Genomic DNA, 22,095 nt, shown 5'->3' on the forward strand with positions numbered 1-22,095 from the left:
TGGTCTCAGTACTGTGTTTAAAGCCACAACAACAGGGAACTGCCAATGCAATCAGGTTGCAGTTTTGCATCTCAGCATCACGAGTGAGTGCTTGTTGGGGGGTTCCAGCCGGGGAGCCCAGCTACTCGTGTGCCCTCGACCGCAGACCGGTCCTCTGCTCCAGTTGGGAAGGTCGTCCGTTGTGACCGAGTGTGCAGCTTCAGGAGGGGCGCGCATGGATCGGTGAGGGAGGAAGGGGACACCTGCCTCCGCCGAGGCAGCCCCAGTGATCAGGGGTGACAGATGTCACAGCCAGATTGCCCTCACGTCCGTCAGCGTAATTCTTAAAATGACGTGACCTCTGGCCAGATGCTTAGTTTTTGTTAGTTCCCCTATCTGTGAGATGGGGAAGATACTATCATTCTCTGTGTGAATATATCTAGTTAGGGAATCTGTTATGTGGTAAGCCCTCAACAAATGGCAGCTGTGTAGTAATGGATGTAATTTCTGATTTATCTGGGCCCTCGGTGCACTCATGGGTGAGTGTGGGGGGGTGTTCCCTGTCCTGCCCTCTGCTGGACCAGGGAAGCGGGCCCAGGGCTGGCTTTCTGCCTCACAGAGCCTGGGGTGCATGGGGACTCACTCTGGGAGCGGCAGATCTTGGGTGGGACCCTCTGTCTGGTTGGGGTGATAATGACAGCTTTCTGTTTTATGAATTGCCTTTGACGTCGGAATTCACAACGGTGCCTTACACATGTTAATTATAGAGAGCGAATACCAGTATTTTCTCTCTGTGAATTTTCTGGGCTTCCGGAGAAGTACATTGATGTTTGCGCCTCCTGACTTGGGGGAGATGGAGCCCTGTGTGTGATGTGAGGGGCCTGGCGCCAGCGTGGGCTGGCACGGGCTGATCCCAGCGCTGGGAAGGGGCACATTACTGTTTAAGCTCCGGAGGGGAAGATACGTTAGGTGAGGACAAAAAGAATCACATAATAATATCCCTTAAGAACATCAAAGCCTAATACCTATGCAGAAATGAATAGGGCTACTCTGTTGCAGTAACAGAATTACACAAGTTATTTTTTAACTGAAGAAACATTGACTTAGGTTTTAAATTAGAAAATTGCTACAGTTAGTCAGAAGGGAGGTCAGATGTTTCAGAGAGGGCTTTGTTTAAATAACATTAACTAGTCAGGAAGTTACTTTGAATAACTTGACAGGCCTGCCCAGAGGTGGAAGGCAGTGTTGATAGTTTCCTTTAGTTTTTCTGGGTTTGTTTGTTTGTTTAGGTTTATTTAGAGGGAACGGGGCCCTTGTCCGATGGTCTTTAACAGAGGTTATTAGACTTTGCACAAACGAGAAACCCTAAATGCACGTCTCATATGTTTTGGTAAAATGATGTCGAGGAGGTCTGTCATTTGAGCAGCAGCTTTGCGTTTGATTATAATAATTCCTGCTGTAATAACTGCCGAGACTGGCCCGGGGAACCCAGCGAGGAGCACTGTAGAGCAGTTCCCACAGATTGTAAACACCGTGCCACGGATCTGGCGCTTTCTGTCTGTCCCTCCATCTGTCCTTCTTCCCTGGAGCGCCCCCCACCCCGCCCCTTCACGAACACTTCACCAGTGGTGCCAGCATGTCAGGGGATCTGGAAGGGACGGGCAGCCTTTGATGGGGAGGTTTCCTCGAGTGACGGGTGGGGGCAGCGCTCTGACAGCCTCCACGGCCAGGGGGCGCCTGCGTCTGCAGCGAGCGGCCCACCTGCGTCCAAAGCAACTCCGCCGCACTCTTTTCTCCCCGGTGCTCACGTGGGCAGCCTTGCTAGACTCTGAACACGTTCAGTAGGTTTTGGATCATTACAGGCATCGCTAACGTTTCCTTATGAGAAGGCAATACTTTCTCTGTCCCTTTTTTTAAAGCAAGTGGATTAACTTTATTAGGAAGATGAAAGAGCCTCTATCTTGCAGTATTAAACCAGCAGCGGATCTTTATGATTGGAAATGAACTTTGAATGTTAATTCATAAAAATTAATAAAGTGGAATCAATGACAAAAGCCCAGCGTGCTTTATAAATATGCCTTTTAAAGTCGTTTTTATGGCCTCCCGGGGAGCCCCTTGGCCCTGTGGGTGGCAGTCTGAGTGTAAAGTTGTTTCACTTATAAAAGGCAACCTGGAGTTTTATGCTTGGATGTCAGAGGCCCGCAGCAGCATCCTCAGCGAGCAGTGATTCGGGGCCCGCTGTGCGGGAGGCTCATTGGTCGGTACTGGGAGCATCGCTGTTGGAGAGAGACCCAAGGCTGTATCTAGGGGGAAAAAAGTGCGTAGAAACATATGGTGGCTCATGCCAGCAGTCACCTGTGTGCACAATGGCACTGGGAAAATCCAACGTGACCCTGGTTGGGGGAGGGCTGCCCCCGAGGCCGCGGTGTCTGACGTGCGGGCTGGCTCAGGACTCAAGGGGTGCAGGAGGAGTTTAGGCGAGGCCCGCATCCTTCCGCGGGTCGCGTCTGGGTTACAGGCACCATGGCGTGTTTATGTTTCATGACAGCTCTTGGGGAGATTTTTCCGGTTCCTTGGTGCTTCTTGATGGTTCCAGGCAGATTCCTCCTGCCTTAAGGCCTTCGCCCTGGCCCTTCCTCCAGCCTGGATGCTGGTCCCCAAGATGCGCCTGTGGACGACCCCCTGGGTTGCCTCCAGCCTGCACTCAGATTCCCCCTCCGTGATGAGGCCCCCCCACCCACCCTGGTCAACCTAACAGTTTTCTTTACCCACCCCCCCATCCCATGCTCCAACACATCTACAGATAACTGAACGCAACGAATAATTATGGAACATTAATCAGTAAGTTCATTATTAGCTGCTTCTCTACCTTCCTGCTAAAATTAAAGTTTCACGGTGGCAGAGAACAGATCCTTTTATGCGATTTGTGTTGCTGATGAATCCCAGGGGCCTGGGAGAGCACCTTGCACCCAGGAGGCAGGCTTCCCTGTAATTTCCTGAGTGAAGAGAGGGAAGTGGGAAGTGACTGTGACCTTTCTTCTTAGGAAATTTGAAGACCGATGACGCCGTGAACCGAGGCTGTGAGGGATTCTTTCTCGCTCTCCCTTGGTGGTGGTGGGGCAGCTCCGCCTTCGAGCGTGGACCAGTCTGGCGTCTGTTGGGGGGAAGGCACAGCAGGCCGTGTCAGCAGGGAAGACGGGTGGGGGTGCTGGGCTTATTTGGGAGCCGTGGAAGCCAGGACTGAGGTTGTACGTCTGGTGAGAAGGAAGGCCGAGGACAGGTCCCTGAGAAGTGACATTTATGGAACAGAACGAGCAGGTGGCAGTCGGTGAAGCTGTGACACAGTCGTCACAGGGTCAAGGAGACACCCTGGAGGTCACGGGAAAAGACAGCAATCCTAGATCAGAGTCGGGGAGCAGTCAGATGGGAAAGGAAAGGAGACTGCAGTTCCTGGGTCTGGCCATCGGGAGTCATGGGTGGCGCTGGTTTCAGTCGGACGGTGTGGATGGTGTGGGGGGCGGGGGATGGCTCCTGACGGTCTCCGTCCCTGCTGGGCATCATTTAGGCACGTCGTACGTCCCTACTTAACTAGGGGAGCATCTCAGCATACAGAGGTAATGTGGCATTATCTTTTTTAAAAAGATTTTATTTAATTTTAGAGAGAGAGGAAGGGAGAGAGAAAGAGAGGGAGAGAAACATCAGTGTGTGGTTGCCTCTCACACGCCCCCTACTGGGGACCTCCCTCGCAACCCAGGCATGTGCCCTGACTGGGAATTGAACTGGCGACCCTTTGGTTCACAGGCCGGCACTCAATCTACTGAGTCACTCCAGCCAGGGCAACATGGCATTCTTTAACAAAGTCTGTTTCTTAGCTCAGTTTTTGGCAATAAAGCATCTTGAGTCAGGAAGGTGCCTTTTCTGACCTGCATGAAAGGCCCATGGGAGCAGTGGCTCCTGTGTGCCCCGAGGGTAGGCAGCTGCACGCAGTCGTACTGGAACCGACTTCTGATGCGCAAGAAAGAGGAAAGTAACGTGTGGCAGAAGTTAGAGGCGAACCATGTTATCTGCAGGTCTCTGGGGAAGACCGTTAGCTAAGAGGGAGCCAAACGCAAAGGCTGATAGTGAAGTGATGGGAGTGCCGGGTGACCAGGGGAGAGGAATAAAAAGCAGAGGAGGCACGTGAGGCAGGGGCAAAGGGTTGGGCGTGGTGATGGCTTGCGTGTGACTTAGGGCGCGAGGAGGTCGAGAAGCATTTCCAGGTCAAAAAGGAGAAGGATGAGGAAAATGAATAATAATAATTATTATAATTTTTACACACAGGAAGGTGTTGCTTCTCAGGAAACGTACATTTTGTTTTAGCCGTGCTGAGCCGAGAGGGCGTCAGTGGGGGGTGCGGGGAACGTTAAGGTGGGGATGCCTGGTGGAGCGATGGGCTTTTCGAAGACACGCAGAGCAGAGGGTCCGGCCTCGTCTATCAGTGGACGGCCGAGGCTGCGGAGCCGCGAGGCGGATGCGCCAGGTGCCAGCCTGGGAGCGGGCCTTGTGATGAAGTCCGTTTGAGGTCGGAGAGCTTCTATTCGCCTGGCCTCCCGCAACGAGTAAATGACAGAGCTGGATGTGCGACTCCGTATCTCAGCCCCCAGACCCCTCTTCCCTGACCCTCGTTCCCTTCTGCTTCCGTCCCGGCTGTCACCCGCGCAGGCAGTGACTGGGGAGTCTTTGGGGGTGATTGCACATCTCTGGCAAAGCTGGTGTTTGCTTTCCACAGCTTTTGCGTTACGTGCATGACTTCAGAGAAGACTCGGTCCACCTGGGCCAAACCTTGGGTGCAGCAGCCGAGGTTCCCACTGTCGTGGGATCCTCTCAGAGACGCTGGTTTCCTTCCGGAAGGTCCGAGGTGCAAATTTTCTTACCGGACTGCTCGGGTAGTTTAAAAATCAAATACCTGGCCACCGTTCTTTTTTCTCCCCAGCACGATTGTACATCTTACCTTTGATTTTTCTCTCCTTTTCGTGTATCCTCTGGCCTTGCTGAGAAGGAGCGAGGTACGCCTCATGCTCTGCCTGGTCAGTGAACACAGTTCCACCCTGGTGATGACCTCACTTCAGTCCTGAACCCGAGGCTGGTTTCATGATGTAGACACATCCGCCACTGGGGCTTGTCTCTGGGCACAGTTGCTTCGGTGTCCCTGTGGGAAATTTGGATGTGTCGTCTGACTTTGCTGTGGCAAGCACGGGTATGTACGAGCAACTTGCCTTATCTCAGGAGATCCCGCCAATATTTCATAAAGTTATTGCTTTTTAAATGACAGTTCCATTGGTGTCCTCCTGGCCCTCTCTATATATGTTTTATAAACTCATGGCAGGTGATATTACACTTGGCTTCATTTAATGCATATTTGGCACCATTTCATACATATTTCCTGGAAGGTTTAAGCATGCAGGACCTCAGGTTTTTCCAAAATGTACAGAGAACATCATAGCAGTCTACTTACAGATTAAATGCACATTATAGAGGAAATTCATTGAAAAACCCCAAGGTTCTGTAATTATCTGAGCAGTACTTCTGTGCGTGACCATAGTGAATGGGCAAATTGATATAATTTGTTCTTCCTGAATATGAAGCAAACATTTGACAATCTTTCTCTTCAGAAGAACACAGAATGGAGGCCGAGGAAAGTCACATAAGAGTGGGAAGTACATGGTAACAGTTATACTTCCATCTGTGGTGGGAAGTACATGGTAACAGTTATACTGCCATCTGTGGTGGGAAGTATATGGTAACAGCTATACTTCCATCTGTGGTGGGAAGTACATGGTAACAGTTACACTTCCATCTGTGGTGGGAAGTACATGGTAACAGCTATACTTCCATCTGTGGTGGGAAGTACATGGTAACAGTTACAATTCCATCTGTGGTGAGAAGTGTATGGTAACAGTTGCAGTTCCATCTGTGGTAGGAAGTACATGGTAACAGTTATACTTCCATCTGTGGTGGGAAGTGTGTGGTAACAGTTACAGTTCCCTCTGTTGCACTAATACTGTAGAACAATCTGGTACCTTCCATCGTGGATGGCCTTTTTGTTAATCACATTCACAGCTGCGCTCAGAAAGGTAGCCCAAACTCCCAGAGCCCAGGCGCGGTGCAGCCTGCTGGCCTTGGGCTCAGCAGGGTGGAAGTCACCCACAGCAAAGGCTCCCAGACTTTCTCTGTTCTCTGCCCAGTTAGTGTCTATAAATCCCGCCCTCCCCCCGCTTTACCCCAAGGCTGTAATAACAACAAAACAAAAAACCCTAGCATTAAGAAAAAATGTTTAGCTCTGGCTGGTGCAGCTCAGTGGATTGAAGGTGGGCGTGTGAACCAAAGGGTCGCTGGTTCAATTCCCAGTCAGGGCTCATGCCTGGGTTGCAGGCCAGGTCCCCAGTTGGGGGGTGCACAGGAGGCAACCACACATTGATGTTTCTCTCTTTCTCTTTCTCCTTCCCTTCCTCTCTCTGTAAAAATAAATAAATATGATCTTTAAAAGTAACTAAATACATAAATAAATGTTTAATCTTTGAATTACAGTGGCCATACAATATTATATTAGTTTCAGGTGTACGACCCTCTGATTAAACATTTACATAACTTACAAAGTGATCACCCCAATAAATCTAGTACCCACCTGACACCATGCATAGTTATGACAATATTTTTGACTCCATTCTCTGTGCTGCACTTTGTGTCCCCAGGACAGGCCTGTGACTACCCATCTGGACATCCTAACCCCCTCGCCCCTTCACCCAGCCCCCACCCCTCCTCTCGTCTGGCACCTGTCAAAATGTTCTCTGTTTCTATGAATCCCAAAACGTTAACATTTTTGTTTTTAAGTAGTTAGCCCTAGACAACTTCATGGTTGTTTGAAAAAGAAAAGAATACACAGAAATGGAAAGGAAAACACTTCACATTGAATTGCTTTCTTAAACAGCCACCGCGCCTCCCTGGTGGGAGGTGGACCGGACGGGCTCGCCGTCTCTGATCTTGGAATAAGGGTTCACACCAGTGTGCCATCGCTTCCTGTTCTGCGTTGGTCGTTGGCTGTGTTTGCTTTTCAGTCCGAGCTGCTGCTGAGCACCCAGCTTCCCAAAGACAGGCCATGGGAAGGCACGGTGTGAGATCTCACGGAGGGCCTCTTCCCTGATAGGACCCAGGCAGGGGCTGTGCAGTGTCCGACAGATGCTGACTATTTCTGTGATTGTCTTGGAAATTTGAAATGCCCTACGGTGCGCCTGTGAGCTTGCTCTGGTGCTCCCAGGCCCCTGGGTGCTGAACCCGGGAAGCACAGATCTGCGGTCTTGCCACTCGTAGGCCGTGGGAGAGAGATTGGAAGTGACTCGCCTCCCGGTGCTGGGTAATAACATGGCAGGTGAATGGCCAGGTGCCGCGTCTGGGTGTCTAGCCAATAGGAATGATCTTTCTCCGGTCACAGCACTGGCTTTTATAGCTTTTATAGCTTTATTTCCCCCCGTGGCCTGGCTCACAGCTGCAGCCCAGCCATCTTCACTAGGGCCGGCATCTTGTAATTTACAGCCACTTGCTCAATTCTGTCTATAAGAGGGTGACGCCGTTACGACTGAGTCTCTGCCGTAAAGCAGATGGCTTTACAAAACCTGTCCTTACCTAAAGCATTCAAGGCCCAGAAATAGCCGAACAACGTAAGACCGAGTGGGGCACCATGTTAGCGAGGAAAGGCAGCGGTCACTCACGTGGAGATGTCTTCCTGTTGCGGTCACCCCCACTCCATTAGAGAGGGGACAGATGTTTCACACGGTGGATGTGGGAAGGGTATTATCTCCAAATGCCAGTCATTCAGGAGGTGCCCCCCACGAGCAGGTCCAGGGGACCCTCACAGTTTGCGCTCACTGAGCTCTGTGCAAATGCGCATGACCCGTGGCTGGAGCTCAAGTGGCCTGACCCGCTGTCCAGGGGGAGAGAACCCTCTGGCCTTGTCTGGGCCCGCAGGGTCTCTGTGGCCGTGCAGGCCGCCCCTTCCTGCCCCCTCCCTCCCTTTCCTCCTGGCCGGCCTTTCTCACCTCTCCTCCTCCCTCCCCCCCCCCCTCCGTGTTATTTCCCCCTACGCTACCACTTTTCCTACCGGCCTCTCCTTGCTTCCCCTGCTTCTGGTTTCTTTCTCTGACTTCCCGTTCTTCTGTGTGACAGTCCTCTCTTAGCCGCGAAGTGGTCAAAGGCATCTGTTAATGTAGTTGCTCACTCAGGACGCATTTATTGCCGTGTGTCTCTCGGAGTGGCAGACACCAAGACAAATGCAGCCTCGGCCCCTGGGGGTGGGGATCTCAGGACACGGCAGCTGCTGGGACTTCCGCACTTTGGGACGGTCATCCCTGCAGCTCCTTGTCCTTTGCATTATGGCCCTTCGTGTGCTGGGGAAATACATTTCAGATTTTTTTGGGGGAGGGGCAGTCTGTTTTTCGGCCTCTCCCACCCGGCTGAATGCCCAATACTGCCAGTTTGCACAGTGTACCTTTCTTTTCCTGTCTGTTTCTGGAGAAGGACTTTCTGGGGATCTGATGAGTGTTTGGCATCAAATTCTAAAGAGTCACACTCTTCTGCCCCACATGTGGCCTAAGTTATAGACTAAGTAGCGAGTACATCAGATTCCCTCTCTACTGCGTAATAAAACAGTGGCTTGTAGGCCTGAAAAAGGGTGATCATAGAATCTGATATTCCTATAGGCATCGTTTCTTAGACTACTAAGTGAATGTCGGGGTGTTGAAAGATAAGGTTACAAGCACCATATGGAAGCACCCCCCCAGTACTCAGTACTGTCCCCCACCACAGTGTGTTAGGGTGGGTTATGATCAGGTTTCTTGTGGTAGGTGGTTTAGTGTTTGACAAACTAATTTGCAGTAACCATAGGTCGTGGGGGAGCAAATTGTTGAGTAAGCAGCTTCAATTTTTATGTATTTTTCATTGACATTGAATAATAAAAGCAATACACAAAATTTTACTTATCAGATTGGTCATATTGGCTGCTACGCAGTAATCTGCCGGATGGGGGCGATGGTGGTCCTGGTGATGTCGGAGGATGGACAGTTCTTGGGTGGGCATGGGGGTGGGAGTGGGGCTGTCTGCATCTCGCCTTTTCCCAAAGGCCGGTCCTTAAGGACGAGCTCAGGTACACCCCCAGTCTCTAAGTGGAGAGCTTCATCCATGGGTTTCTGTCTGGTACCTTCTGCCAAGGGCCGCTTGCCCACTGGTGTTTTTCAGAGATGGCTCTGGGATTCCGCAGTGTGCTGGCTCCCTCAGTGAACATGGCGTGTGTCTGTGGCCCTGGTGGAATCAGAGTCTTGCACGTGCTGTGGCCGTGGGGGGTGCATGGCACCTTCTCAGGAAGGACTTCCCGCACGGGGTCTGTGGTGAAAATGGTTCCCACTGGGGCAGTTGTCACACTTACTGAGGCACTCATTGCTTGCTTCCTGTGTGCACCGTGACCGGGGATCGAACCCGTGGTCAGCAGGTTAGACTAGTCAGCAGGTCAGCAGGTCAGCAGGTCAGACTGGGACAGCAGTCTACCCACCTGAGCCAGGGCCCTGCGTTATTTTTCCTACAGCTGATGGTGAGCGATTTGAAGGGACACTTGATGGTTACAGTACAGGCAGAGGCCAGATGCGGCTGTGGTTTTCTTCACCTTTGTGGAAGTCAGACCGGCTTTGGCTTCCATCTCGTGAACCGTGGCTGAGAGTCGAGTGTCTTCTCCAAGAAGCTCCTGAAACCTGGTGGCTCAGGTTCTCCATTCACCATGGCCCCCAGTTTCAGCTCCTGCCTCCGGGTGACATTTTTTCTCTAGATCTCAAACTGCCTGAGACTGTCCCTTCCTAGTGATTTCCCCTCTCGCCCCCAGCACCTCTCGCTGGGCATTGGGGCTGGCAGCTGACCTGATGGGGGCCAGGCCCTGCCTAGGGGGGGCACCTAGCTTACAGCACTGTGTTCAGTGCAACTCTCTGATGGACTAGAAGGCAAAGTTTGCACGTGACAAAGAAATCCCAGGGCTGGGCAGCTTCTGCTGCCAGGACCTCAGAGAAAGGAATTTATTCCCCTTTGCCATTAGGGGTACCTCTTGGGGAAAATGTTGGAGAAAGAGCATTTGATAATTATATGAAACTGTGAAGAAATTCTTTGAAAGGAAAGATGTCTTCCAGTCACTGTCATGCAGTTTGCAGGTAAAACACTATAGTGTTTGACATCTGCCATTAAAAAAATACTAACATTACCAGGGGAGAATTTATTGTCCTTAAACAAAAAATATTTTATTTATTTATTTTTAGGAAGAGAAGAAGAAGGGAGGGAGAAAGAGAGGGAGAGAAACACTGACGTGCGCTTGGTTGCCTCACACGAGTCCCTACCTGGGGACCTGGCCTGCAACCCAGGCATGTGCCCTGATCAGGAATTGAACCAGTGACCTTTTGACTCACAGGCTGGTACTCAATCCACTGAGCCACACCAGCCAGGGAGGTCCTTAGTTTTTAACTGTATATAGAATTATATAACCAGACCTCCTCTCCTGTTTTGTCTGCCAACCCCCCCACCCCGCCCCTTTTCTTGCCTGGCAAGATTTAGGAATCATTTTGTTTTTCCAAACACTTAATATTATCACAATGAAATTTCTTGTGTAATAAGATCTGTATCACTTTGCTTCTAACGAGGTTCTCGTTTGTTTTAATTGGGGCATCTGAGAACGTGTGCCGAGCTCGTCCGCAGTCAGAAAAGCAAGTCTGACAGAAGAGGGCATTTCATGTAGCACGTTGGTGCCAGACTAAAGTTCTCTTTTCTGGGTTCAGGACATATAACAGTGAGTAGAAACCTAAATTCTGCCACAGTGAACGTCGGTCCATTCTGCAAGGACACACGAGCAGGTGATAGGACACCTGAGAGGAGAAGGACCAGCTCTCCCCGGAGCTGACGAGGAAGACTTAACACAGAAGTGTGAGCTGACCTGGTGTTGTGAGGGCGCAGAGCGTTCTAGAGAAAGGAGGGCGAAGGAGGAATGACTGTGTAATTGACCGCCCGCACAGAACTGCTTTTTAACGAGAGGGTTGCTGCGGTGGTCGCCCCTTCTGCATGGCTGCGCTTGCTGAGGCTTCCGTCACCCAAAGTCACCTGTGGCCTGAAAATGGTAAAAGGGACATTCAGAAACAAGCAGTTCGTTGGTTTACTTATTTGCTTTTCCTGTTGAAAAATTTTTTTCGATTGCAGTAGACATACAATATTACGTTGATTTCAGGTGTGTGGCGTAGTGATTGGACATTTATAGAACTTCCAGTGTGACCACCCCAGTAATTCTCGTATCACTCGGCATAGTTACTACAATATTATTAATTATATTCCCCATGCTGTACTTTACATTCCCGTGACTATTCTGTAGCTACCAATGTGTACTTCGCAATCTCTTCACCTTTTTCACCCTGCTCCCCAACATGCCTTCCATCTGGCGACCATCAATTTGTTCTCTGCATGTATGAGTTTGTTTTTGTTTTGTTTGCTCATTTTTTTGAGAGTGTACATATAAGTGAAATCATATGATATATGTCTTTTTTTGACTTATTTCATAACACAATACCCTCTAGGTCCATCCATGTTGTCACAAGTGGCAAGAATTCATTCTTTTTATGACTGATTCCATTCTATATGTGTCTTCCTTTTCTGTAGTTATTCATCTATTTTTCTTAAAGATTTTATTTATTTATCTTTAGAGGGGAAGGGAAGGAGAGAGGGAGAGAAATATCAATGTATGGTTGCCTCTCGTGCGTCCCCTGCCAGGAACTGGCCTGCAACCCAGGCGTGTGCCCTGACTGGGAATCGAACCGCGATCGTCTGGTTCGCAGGCCCATGCTCCATCCACTGAGCTGCACCAGCCAGGGTGTTATTCATCTATTGATGTACGCTTAGGTTGCTTCCATCTCTTGGCTATTGTAAATAATCAGTTGCACAGTGTCCTGACTATCACGATGAAATCCCTTGCTCCATCCACGATACGAACCCTCCTTGGTCCAGCGCATCCACACTGCGTACCTGCTCCCCACCTGTCATTCACTTAGTAGCCACCTCGGTTTTCAGAGCAACTGTCCTGGTATCCCTTGTGTTCAAATCACCCTTCTTTTACTTAATAATGGTCCTAAAGCCCAGCAGTGGTGTGGCTGGCAATCTGGTTACATCAGAGAGAAGCTGTGAGGCATCTCCTTTAGGCGAAAGCTGTAGGAAAAACAGAGCATGTGGAGGGTTTGGCACCACCTGTGCTTTCGGGCATCCCCTGGGGGTCTGGGAGGAGGGGGACTATGGTATCAGAGTCCAGAGTGCTGACCATTACACCATGGAACCCCATGGGACTATGGTATCAGTGATTGCAGGACAGGGGGGCTTAAATAGAGACTGTCCACTGTCAGCCCGAGCAGTGGCCTTCCCACGGAAATGCCACTCTAGGCAAGGGGAGTGGCCTTTGCAAATCACTGTTTAAAAATCCCACAATGTAACATTGTAATTGGCGTTTGGTCAAAAATTAACCCCTCCCCCCCAAGACTTACCTTGCCTCTGCTTTCTAGGACTAGGGTAGCCAAAGGTAACTACTGCTGAAGAATAGCCTGTAAATACCTACTTACATGAAAGGCCCAGAATGATGTAGTGCTGACGGTTGAAACAAATGTATCGTCTAAAAGGGTTTTCCGTTTTTTGGTGGGAAAATGGCTACGTTGGGTGCAGATTTGCAGACTGCAAGTTAAGGCATTAGAGCTGGGGGTAAGGAAGGATAAAACACTGAACTCAGTGGAATTAAGTTCCCTGGCAGACTTGACTCCTGGGTGGGAGACCGAAGGTCTCTGACTGTGGGAATTAACAGAACTTGGGTTAATACACCCATTTAGTTTTTCCTTTTGAGATTTTTTTCTGTTGCCACTGGAAATAAAACACCATTAATTTGCTACTGAGCTCAAGACAGGCGTGGTGATCATGTGGTGATAAGTACTGGTGATTGTGTGATTACTGGGTTTTCTAAACGGAGTACGTGTCCTCCTGGGTTGAGAGATGGTAGAGTTTATGGGAAGGCTAAGGAGGACGTGGGGGAAAGAAAAGAGCAAGGAGCAATTTCTGTACTTAATTAGGATACATTTCTACCTGGTTAAGCATTCTACTTGGTTAATATTTCCAGAAAGAAATCTGACAGTATATAGAAATAGTGGTATTTATTAAGAACCCCCCATACATGCATGTGTATGTATAAACACATAACATGCATGATACATATATGATACAGGCCAGAAAACAAACTGACCTATAGTTCAGTTCTTGTTAGTATAGTTATTTTAATGCAAATTCTGTATACTGCTATTTCACTTAGAAAAACACTGCAACTTTATTTTAATAGAATAAATTGTGAAATAGTGAGCAGAGCTAGAATCTGGAGCATAAACCATAAGGAAGTCCATCAGGTAATAAAATCACAAATGATAAATTCAGTTTGCATAAAACTTGGGGCTGACGCTGAACTGGGAGGAATGTGGGTACAGATAGAATGACAATCGCAGAGGTTAGACGTGTAGGTAGGGGGTGGAATGTGATTCTGCACGAAAGACCATGACCTGTCTGAGAATAGTTTTTGTTCCAAAGTTGTTCGGTGTGTGGAAGAGGCCTACTGAAAGGCATGAAGAAATAAAGAAAGCGATTTCCCTTTGTAGGCGAGGGAAAGAGCAAGGGCAGGCAGGTAGCCTGGTCTAGAGCTAAGTATCCTGCTGACTTCAATGGCAGGGAACTGGTTTTGTCCCTTAATATTTGTAAATGGTGTCATCGTGGTCTCTTCTGTGCCTCTGAAAACCGCCAAATAAAGGCCACTCGCTGTTTGAATTACACCAAGCTCCGGAAGCCAGAGTCTGCCCTTTGAGTGGGGTGATGAGTGGGACCCTGCGAACCGCCCATGCCCTTGGACAGCCCGGCTGCCGTGGCCTTGGGAGCGGTGCCGGACACCGGCGAGCCTGCCTGGCGGTGCAGCTGCCTGACCGCCAGCCTCCCCGCAAGGCAGCGTTTCTCGGCTGGGATTGAAATAACTCATTTTGTAATAAGCCGTGGAGGTTTTTCCTGTTACACTGCCTCGGGTTCACACAGCTAGTCCATTATCGCTAACAGTTTTAGGGAAGTTGGTGTTTTCTCTTTCATGTAAAAAAAGGGAAGCAGTCCTGTTCGCGTTTGTTTCACGGAGAAAAGTCAAAATGGCTCTTAGGCAGAGACAGAAAAAGGAAACCCTGCAGTCTGCAAAAGTGGGGAAAGAGAACACACTCACAGCTTTGTAGTGAAATTCAGCACTCTGGGTTTTTAAACGCCTCTTCCCTGTCACATCACACCGCCAGCATGGAAGTGGTCGCTGCACCTTGGAGAGCCACTGAACTCCACACCCCCCCCCCCCCCCCCCCCCGCCGTGATAAGTACCCAGACACAAAGCGTTTCTGATCTGGGGAGCGCGGCCTGATGTGCAGTTTTCGGGTGTCTCAGACCGTGAAGGTGTTAAACCTTCGTCTCTGAGGCTCTGCTGCACTGATGCTGGGTGCTTCTCTGTCCTTTTAGTTCTTCTGTGTATGATGAATAAGCAAGCCGTTCATGTGTTTCCAAAGGGACAGGAAGGGCGAGCCTGGCAGTGGGAGACGTGATTGGAGTGTGTCACTCATCACCAGATATCCCTCGGAGAGAGATGGGCACCGTCTCATTCGGGGGGCCTTTCTCTGCATGTGGACAGGGATCAGTTAACTCATCTGTGGCCCCTTGTCACAAACGCTGTCCTCCTGCAGGTCGATTTACCATTTTCAGGGATTGTCCCCATTGTCCATGCGGCGCCCAATGGGAATAGTCCTTAATTCTCCTCTCTTGTCACCCCACCCCGCACTCCTCATACACGTCAGTCAATTTCCAGGAATTTCCTCCTGCAGTTTTTTCCACTCCCCTTTCCACCCTCCTAGTGCAGATTGCGGTAATTTTTTCATTTAATTAATATGACAACATCCTAGTGGTCCTTGTCTTGACTACCTACCCAACAAAACCTCCCCAAGAACGAGAAAAATTTTGAAAATTTAACTCTGCCCCCTGCAAACACAAAGCTGGTATAACATAGTAGTTACGGATAGGGACTCCGGCCAGAACGTCTGGGTTTGAATCTGTACTCCGTTACTTGGGCAAATGCAGGTCTGTAAACATGGGTAGACCTCGAAGCCCAGTTTATAGAAAAGAAAAAAATGAAAACTTTTTTCATTTTCACAACCCTGATTGAGTTGTGAGGGTTAAGAGGCATGAAGGGTACGTAGCATGGGCCTCGGGCACAGTAAGCCCACTCAGACATTAGCTAAGGCAGCAGTAGGTGTAAAATGGGAACCTGAGTGTCTGTCTCACTCCCTGTTTGAACCCCTTGCCCTCACTTCTCCTCTGTGATGGGCCCACACGCCCTGGGCTTGCTGTGTAGGCCCCGGTCTCCGTGTTGGGCGCATCCTGAACCACGGCCACGGCCACGGAGATCTGTGCCGTCTCGTCTTCTGCTCACGCACACTCAGTGCTGTTCCCCTGGAAACCTCCTTGATGTTTAAATGAGACAATGCCACGCAGATGTTTTGCGTGTCCTGGCTTTTGGTCACTATCCTGTGTGGAGCCAGTTGATATTTTGAAAACCCAAATGTCACTTAATTTTTATTCCTAAACCCTTAATTCTAAGTCCTAAGAAATCCTGGAGTTATTTCACATGGATAAAATAGACGGTTTGGCAGAGCCACACGATTTTTGGTCCAGGGTAAGGTGTGGCTGTGGGCCGCTGAGGTGTGCTCGTGTGTCGTGACCCATCTCTGTCACGCGCTGGGGAGAGCAGTTTCCAGTGAGGTAATTCTGTGTCCAAATACCAGTCACATCTCATGAAACCAACTCCCGTGTTCGTCAGCTGTCTTCGGTGAGATGAGAGTGGGCTTACTGGTCATTCCACAAGGAAATGATCGAATGCTCTGAGAGGCACCTTAGAGAACGGTCAGGTTTCCGTTACGTGAAATGGATGCTTGAGCAAAGGGTAGGGGTGTTGGTTCCTGTGCTGTCCTTGCCTCCCGTAACCTGGGAGTCGCCTGGTGCTCAGGCTTCAGTTTCTAAATACCACCTACCATACAAATGAAAACAGACTTGCTTGGAGAAATGGCTGATTCCAGAACCAGAGCAGAGAAGATATGAGGTGGGCCTGGGACAGCTTGACTGAAGGAAGTAGAGTTGTGTCGAAAGGGCACTGGAACCGGTTGGAATGGAGCCCCAGTGGTTGAATTCGGGGCAATGTGGACATCAAAATGAATGATGGCAACTGATTATTACACAAGCAAAAAAAAAAGGTGTTTTGGGGGGAATGGAAGAGTGGGGAAGCTTTGAACCAGCTAATAAATGTGAAAGGAATGATAGAATTAGAAAAACCACTATTTTGTGGACTCAGATGGAATAATTGAAACAAGAATTACCAATGGGTGCTAAATCCATGGGGAGAATAATTGGGAACTAGGAGGGTACATGGTACCAAATTTATCCCCCCAAGGTTTTGTCGCAGAAGGGACACGCCCCTTTGCAATAGAGACCTGTGGCAGTAACCATCTCACCGAGTGACCAAGCTTAGCATCAGTACTAATGGGATAACATAACATTTTGTGTCTTCTGATACAGTCAAACAGAAAGTGCACAGTATGAAAGTGTTTTTGCCAAAAAGTCCTTAATGTGTATGGGGACTCCGCTTTTGGTCTCTCGGAGATACGTGTGATGGCGGGGCAGATTTGGTAGTGCCCCAAGGAAACAATGAGGCAAATAGAACACGTGGGGCATCGTGTAAGACACCTGGTCTGGACAAGGGGGGCAGTGGGGTCTTTTACATGAGAAGATACGGCAGCGACAGAGCAACCAGCTGCCATGGGTAAAACTTAATCGCATTCTCGACGGGGGGTCAGACCGTGTAAAAAGACATTGGATGGGCAGTTGTGGAAATTTGAATATGGAATGGATATTCGATAATATAGAATTATTAGCTCTCTCCGGTGGGATAGTGGTATTGTGGGTATGCAGGGAAATATCTTCATTCCTAGGAGAGGTCTGTTGAGTTACTGAGAAGTGCCTCGATGCCTGAAACATCAATTTTATGACTAAAGAGTTGGCACGCAGACTCGTATGTGGCGGCGTGTTAGATTTGCTGAGTAGGTGGAGTGCTCGCTGCAGGCTTTTAGCTTTTGGTTGGAGTTAAAAACCATACAAGAAACTAGAATAAAAATGCAACATGATGAGAGCGAGGCGGGAGTCTTGGGGTCGGCAGGCGGGCTGCGTGGCCCAGCTCCGTCCGGGCTTCTCGGACGGCCCGTTTCCTCCCACCTTCCACTCTGTTCCCGAACTTGCATGGGCCCGGACGCCCATGGGCGTCGAGCGGCGTGTGCTCCCAGTGTTATCGGCCAGACTTTAGGTACCTGGGAAAATCTCTGCAGAAGAGACTGATAGAGAAACCCAGGGCAGAACCTTGTCTTACTCGTTAGCAGTTCCAGTGTCTGCGACATGGTAGGCATTCAAAAACTGTCAGCCCAGAATGACATCCATAGAAGGGTGACCAAATGTGAGGATTGCTTGGCAAAGCGAGAGCATACCAGTGGCCTTTTCCAAATCCAGTAGGTACTTACGGAGTGTAATGGCACTGGACCAGTGAAGGGGCAAGTAAGGCCACGGTTGGTTCTGGACGGGAGGGAAGGCCTGTTTTCAAACCCTCTCTCGTGTGCATGCGGTAACGACTTCACTGCACGCACATATCCGTGTATTTACGTTCAGTGATGATGCTTGCTTCTCTGAACGAACCACCGGAGTGCTCGAGTGGAGGTCTGCTGTGTTTTTCTTACACGGGGGACATTCGAGCCTGGCGAGGAACCTTTGGAGGCAGCAGGTGCAATTACGCTTTGTTCCTTGGTGAGCGATGAGTCGCCCACTTAATTATGTAAAAAATATGGCAAGAGAGCAGTTGCAGCCTCCCCTAGAGAGTAATTACCATCTATCTTGGCTGAGCCCAAGGCTTTTAATCTGTAAATAAGCGATTCTGTGTGGCAAGCTGCATGCAGAGCGCTTCTGAGTCATGAAGGTCTCCTGATGAATTTTTCAGGACGAGAGCAGTGACTGCGTAGGGCCATCGGCTGCGGCCTCCTGGGCTCCCGGGGGCTCCGGATGCTTCCCCTGTGGCTTTAACCCCTCCTGAAATATTTAAGCAGCTGAGAAGGATTCCTGTAAAGGGTAAGATCTAGCGTCTGAGTTAAGCCCATGAAAAATCTGAATGTTGCAAATGGACAGGAAGTAAAATGCGCTGCCTGCGAATTAACGAACAAACCAAGAGGAGAAGCCAAACAACTAAACGTGGGCAATGCTTAAAGCAAAGAGCTCAGAGGTGCATGCGTCAGCTAGCGGGTGTCTTATTTACTGGAGGTGCGTAATTTTTTTTTTGCATGTGCCGGTGCAGGTAGTATTTCCAAAAAGAACAAATTCTCTTTGAGGGCGTGTGTGTGTACTTTGCTCAGGCATATCTGCATCTTTTCGGTGATGGAAGCAGATTCTGCTGGTTTGGGGGTTGTCCTTGGTGCTTGCCTTCCCTCGTGGCCCTAAGTGTTGATGTGCTGCTAAGCAGGTTCTTTGCCAAGGCCGGCTTTGCCACTTGGCAAATAGCACTTGACCCCCAGAAGCTCCCCACCCCTTTGGCAACTCGAAGTCCCTCTCTCCTGTGTGACTGATTGTCCCCCTCTACCAAGTTATTCCCACAGAAATAGGGACATGCTGGAGCAGCCTCCATTGTTTTCGACAAGCCCTTCCTCAACCTCTCTCTCTCTACCTTTCCAGTCCTCTGTTCCCCTTTGCAACAAAATTCAAGAGTCTGTATTTTATCGTCACTTTTTCTCTTTTCCTTGTCTCTTAGACCAGCTTCAGTCAGTGCTCCCTCCCCACTCTCCCACGGAACCTGCTCCTGTCAGGGTGTGTCTGTGCCCTTCATTCACACTGCGAGACTCCACGCCCCGCGCCTGGCTGGAATCCTATTCGACCATCAGCAGCCGCTGACACAGCCCCTCACTCCCTCCTAGAAACACTGTCTGGACTTGGCTTCAGGGCAGGCCTGTGCTCCCTGGTCGCTCTCCTCGGTCTCTTCGTGGCTTCCTCTTTGCCTGGCCCCAGGTCCTCTCCTCCTCTCGGCCTTCTCCCAAAGTCACGCTACACAATGTCTCGGTTAAAATGTTGTGTGTGCTCTCAAGACTCCCAAATGCATGTCTGGGGGACCCACCTGTGCCCTGGACCCCAGAATACCATATCCAGCATCCTGCTGCCCATTGGATGAGCCGGCATCGCACCTTTAACCTAGTCCCACGTGACACCTGGTCTTCCCATGGGTCTCGCACCCGGATGAGTGCCGTGGACTCTGGTTTGCCATCCCACTCCTTACTCATGCTCTATGTATGTATGCATGCATGCATGCATGCATGTACATATGTATGTATGTATTTACAGTTCTCACCTGAGGGTATATTTATTGATTTTAGAGAGAGAGGAAAGGGGGAGGGAGAGAGAGAGGGAGAGAAACATTGATGTGAGAGAGGAACGTCAGTTGGTTGCCTCCCCATACATACCCTGACCAGGGATCAAACCTGCAACCTTCTGGTGCACAGGATCATGCTCCAACCAAGTGTGCACTGGGTCAGGGGGCTCACGTCCCTTTTAATTTGTATTCAAACGGCCCAAAAGACCCTTTAAAAACATCAGATCCCATCCTTCCTCTGTCCCCAGGCCTCCGGTGACTTCCTTTGGAGTAAAAGCCTGTCCAACAAAGTCCTTCATCCTCTGATCCTATTACCTTGCTGCTCACCTCCCCCTCTCTCCTGGTCCTGCCCTGGCCACGTGGTCCCCTTCCTGACTTCCGCAGACACTTGGCCTCGGGGCCCTGGTGTGGGGTGCTCCTCCAGGCTGGAGGCCTCTGCCCTGTCATTCTTCCTGGCTTGGTCCGCGCCACCTCACGTCTCCCCTTTCCTGTCCCCTTCGCACTGACACCCTCCCTAACCATCCCATTCACGCTCCCCCACCTCCCTACCCACCACTCCCAAGCCCCCCACAGTTATTTTGCGCTCTTGCACATACCGCCAGATGAGAGTACAAATACGTACTTTGTGTTGCTAGTTTGCTCTTGTCTGCCTTCTCTCAGTGGAGTGTGAGTTTCATGAAGACAGACGTTTGTCTGCTTGGTTCACAGCTGTGTCCCCTGTCCCCGAGGGAGTGGGTACTCAGTAAATACTGCTGCTGAAGGGGTTATCGAAAAGCAACCTCAAAAGCTGGTGGGTTCTCCCTTGTCATTTTTTGAAGGCACTCTGAGTGTGACAGGGGACAGAAAGCGTGCAGAATGACCCGCTCTGTACTAACAGCTGTTTCCCCTCCCCCAGTTCCTCTGTTTGAAGAACATACGGACGTTTCTGGTGGCCTGTTGTGAGACCTTCGGAATGAGAAAGAGCGAACTCTTCGAGGCGTTCGACCTGTTCGATGTTCGTGACTTTGGAAAGGTAATTTTGGATTTTATTTTTTCGTGTATTTTTTTTTATTGGGGAACATGTAATCAAATACGTACTGTTTCTTAACTTACTGAAATAGGATGTGTGACTTAAGTGGTCTATATATCTGAATTATGTCGTTAAATTGCACATAGGTGGCTTAGCCAAAAACAAAACAAATCAAAACAACAACAACAACAAAAAAAAACACCCCAAAGCAAAAAAAATGGACAAAACCCCCAAGGTGCAGCAGCAGCGGTCTCGGTGAGATGAACAGGGTTTCTCATTCACAGCAGTGTGGGGGAAATCTGTTACGCAGGCGTACCCTCTCCTGCTGATTACGTCGGAGGACGGGCTCCCCATTTTCCATCCTGTAGGTAGGTGGTCGGGCCTTCGTGTCTGAGGACCAGTTCTTCCCCTCCAGTCTTGTCTCTACCCAAAAGACGCCTAAGTTTTGGAAGTTAGGGATGTTCTGTTGCCCCTTGCTCTGTGGCGACTTAGGGAAGACAGGAATCACTATAGTGTTTGGGGTTATTCGGGAAATGCTTTGCTAGGGTTTCGGCAGACCTAGGCTGGATCTCAGTGACATTTGCCTTGTGGAAAAATGTTTTCATGTTTATGGTNTCGGAATGAGAAAGAGCGAACTCTTCGAGGCGTTCGACCTGTTCGATGTTCGTGACTTTGGAAAGGTAATTTTGGATTTTATTTTTTCGTGTATTTTTTTTTATTGGGGAACATGTAATCAAATACGTACTGTTTCTTAACTTACTGAAATAGGATGTGTGACTTAAGTGGTCTATATATCTGAATTATGTCGTTAAATTGCACATAGGTGGCTTAGCCAAAAACAAAACAAATCAAAACAACAACAACAACAAAAAAAAACACCCCAAAGCAAAAAAAATGGACAAAACCCCCAAGGTGCAGCAGCAGCGGTCTCGGTGAGATGAACAGGGTTTCTCATTCACAGCAGTGTGGGGGAAATCTGTTACGCAGGCGTACCCTCTCCTGCTGATTACGTCGGAGGACGGGCTCCCCGTTTTCCATCCTGTAGGTAGGTGGTCAGGTCCTCGTGTCTGAGGACCAGTTCTTCCCCTCCAGTCTTCTCTCTACCCAAAAGACGCCTAAGCTTTGGAAGTTAGGGATGTTCTGTTGCCCCTTGCTCTGTGGTGACTTAGGGAAGGCAGGAATCACCATAGTGTTTGGGGTTATTCGGGAAATGCTTTGCTAGGGTTTCGGCAGACCTAGGCTGGATCTCAGTGACATTCGCTTCGTGGAAATGTTTTCATGTTTATGATTGTTGTGTTTACACCAAACCCTGGCATTTAATAGGTGACTGAAATCATCCTTTTGGAAGTTATGGTCATTTACTTTGTAGTCACTGGGCAGAAAGTTAGACTCTTGGCATGTAAGAAGCCATGAAAGGTGACCTTGTTTTAACCCCCGCTGATATAGTTGCTCTATGAAACTAAGCACCTTAAAGGGGCGGGGTGGGGGAAACTACACGATGTTGAGAAGTTTGCCGTTACTCTTC

At 49.5% G+C, this 22,095-nt stretch overlaps 1 protein-coding gene across 1 annotated transcript in view; it reads left to right on the forward strand.

Moving 5' to 3' along the window:
• Positions 1–22,095, forward strand: part of VAV3 (vav guanine nucleotide exchange factor 3) — a 274,456-nt gene that overhangs the window by 42,215 nt on the left and 210,146 nt on the right. Inside the window, exon 2 of the mRNA XM_037050442.1 lies at positions 20,457–20,573. Coding sequence (XP_036906337.1) covers positions 20,457–20,573 — 117 coding nt within the window. The remainder of the gene's footprint in view (positions 1–20,456; positions 20,574–22,095) is intronic.

This window comes from Sturnira hondurensis, unplaced genomic scaffold, assembly GCF_014824575.4.
Source record: "Sturnira hondurensis isolate 20B ecotype Veracruz unplaced genomic scaffold, ASM1482457v3 Scaffold0006799, whole genome shotgun sequence".
Taxonomy (NCBI): domain Eukaryota; kingdom Metazoa; phylum Chordata; class Mammalia; order Chiroptera; family Phyllostomidae; genus Sturnira; species Sturnira hondurensis.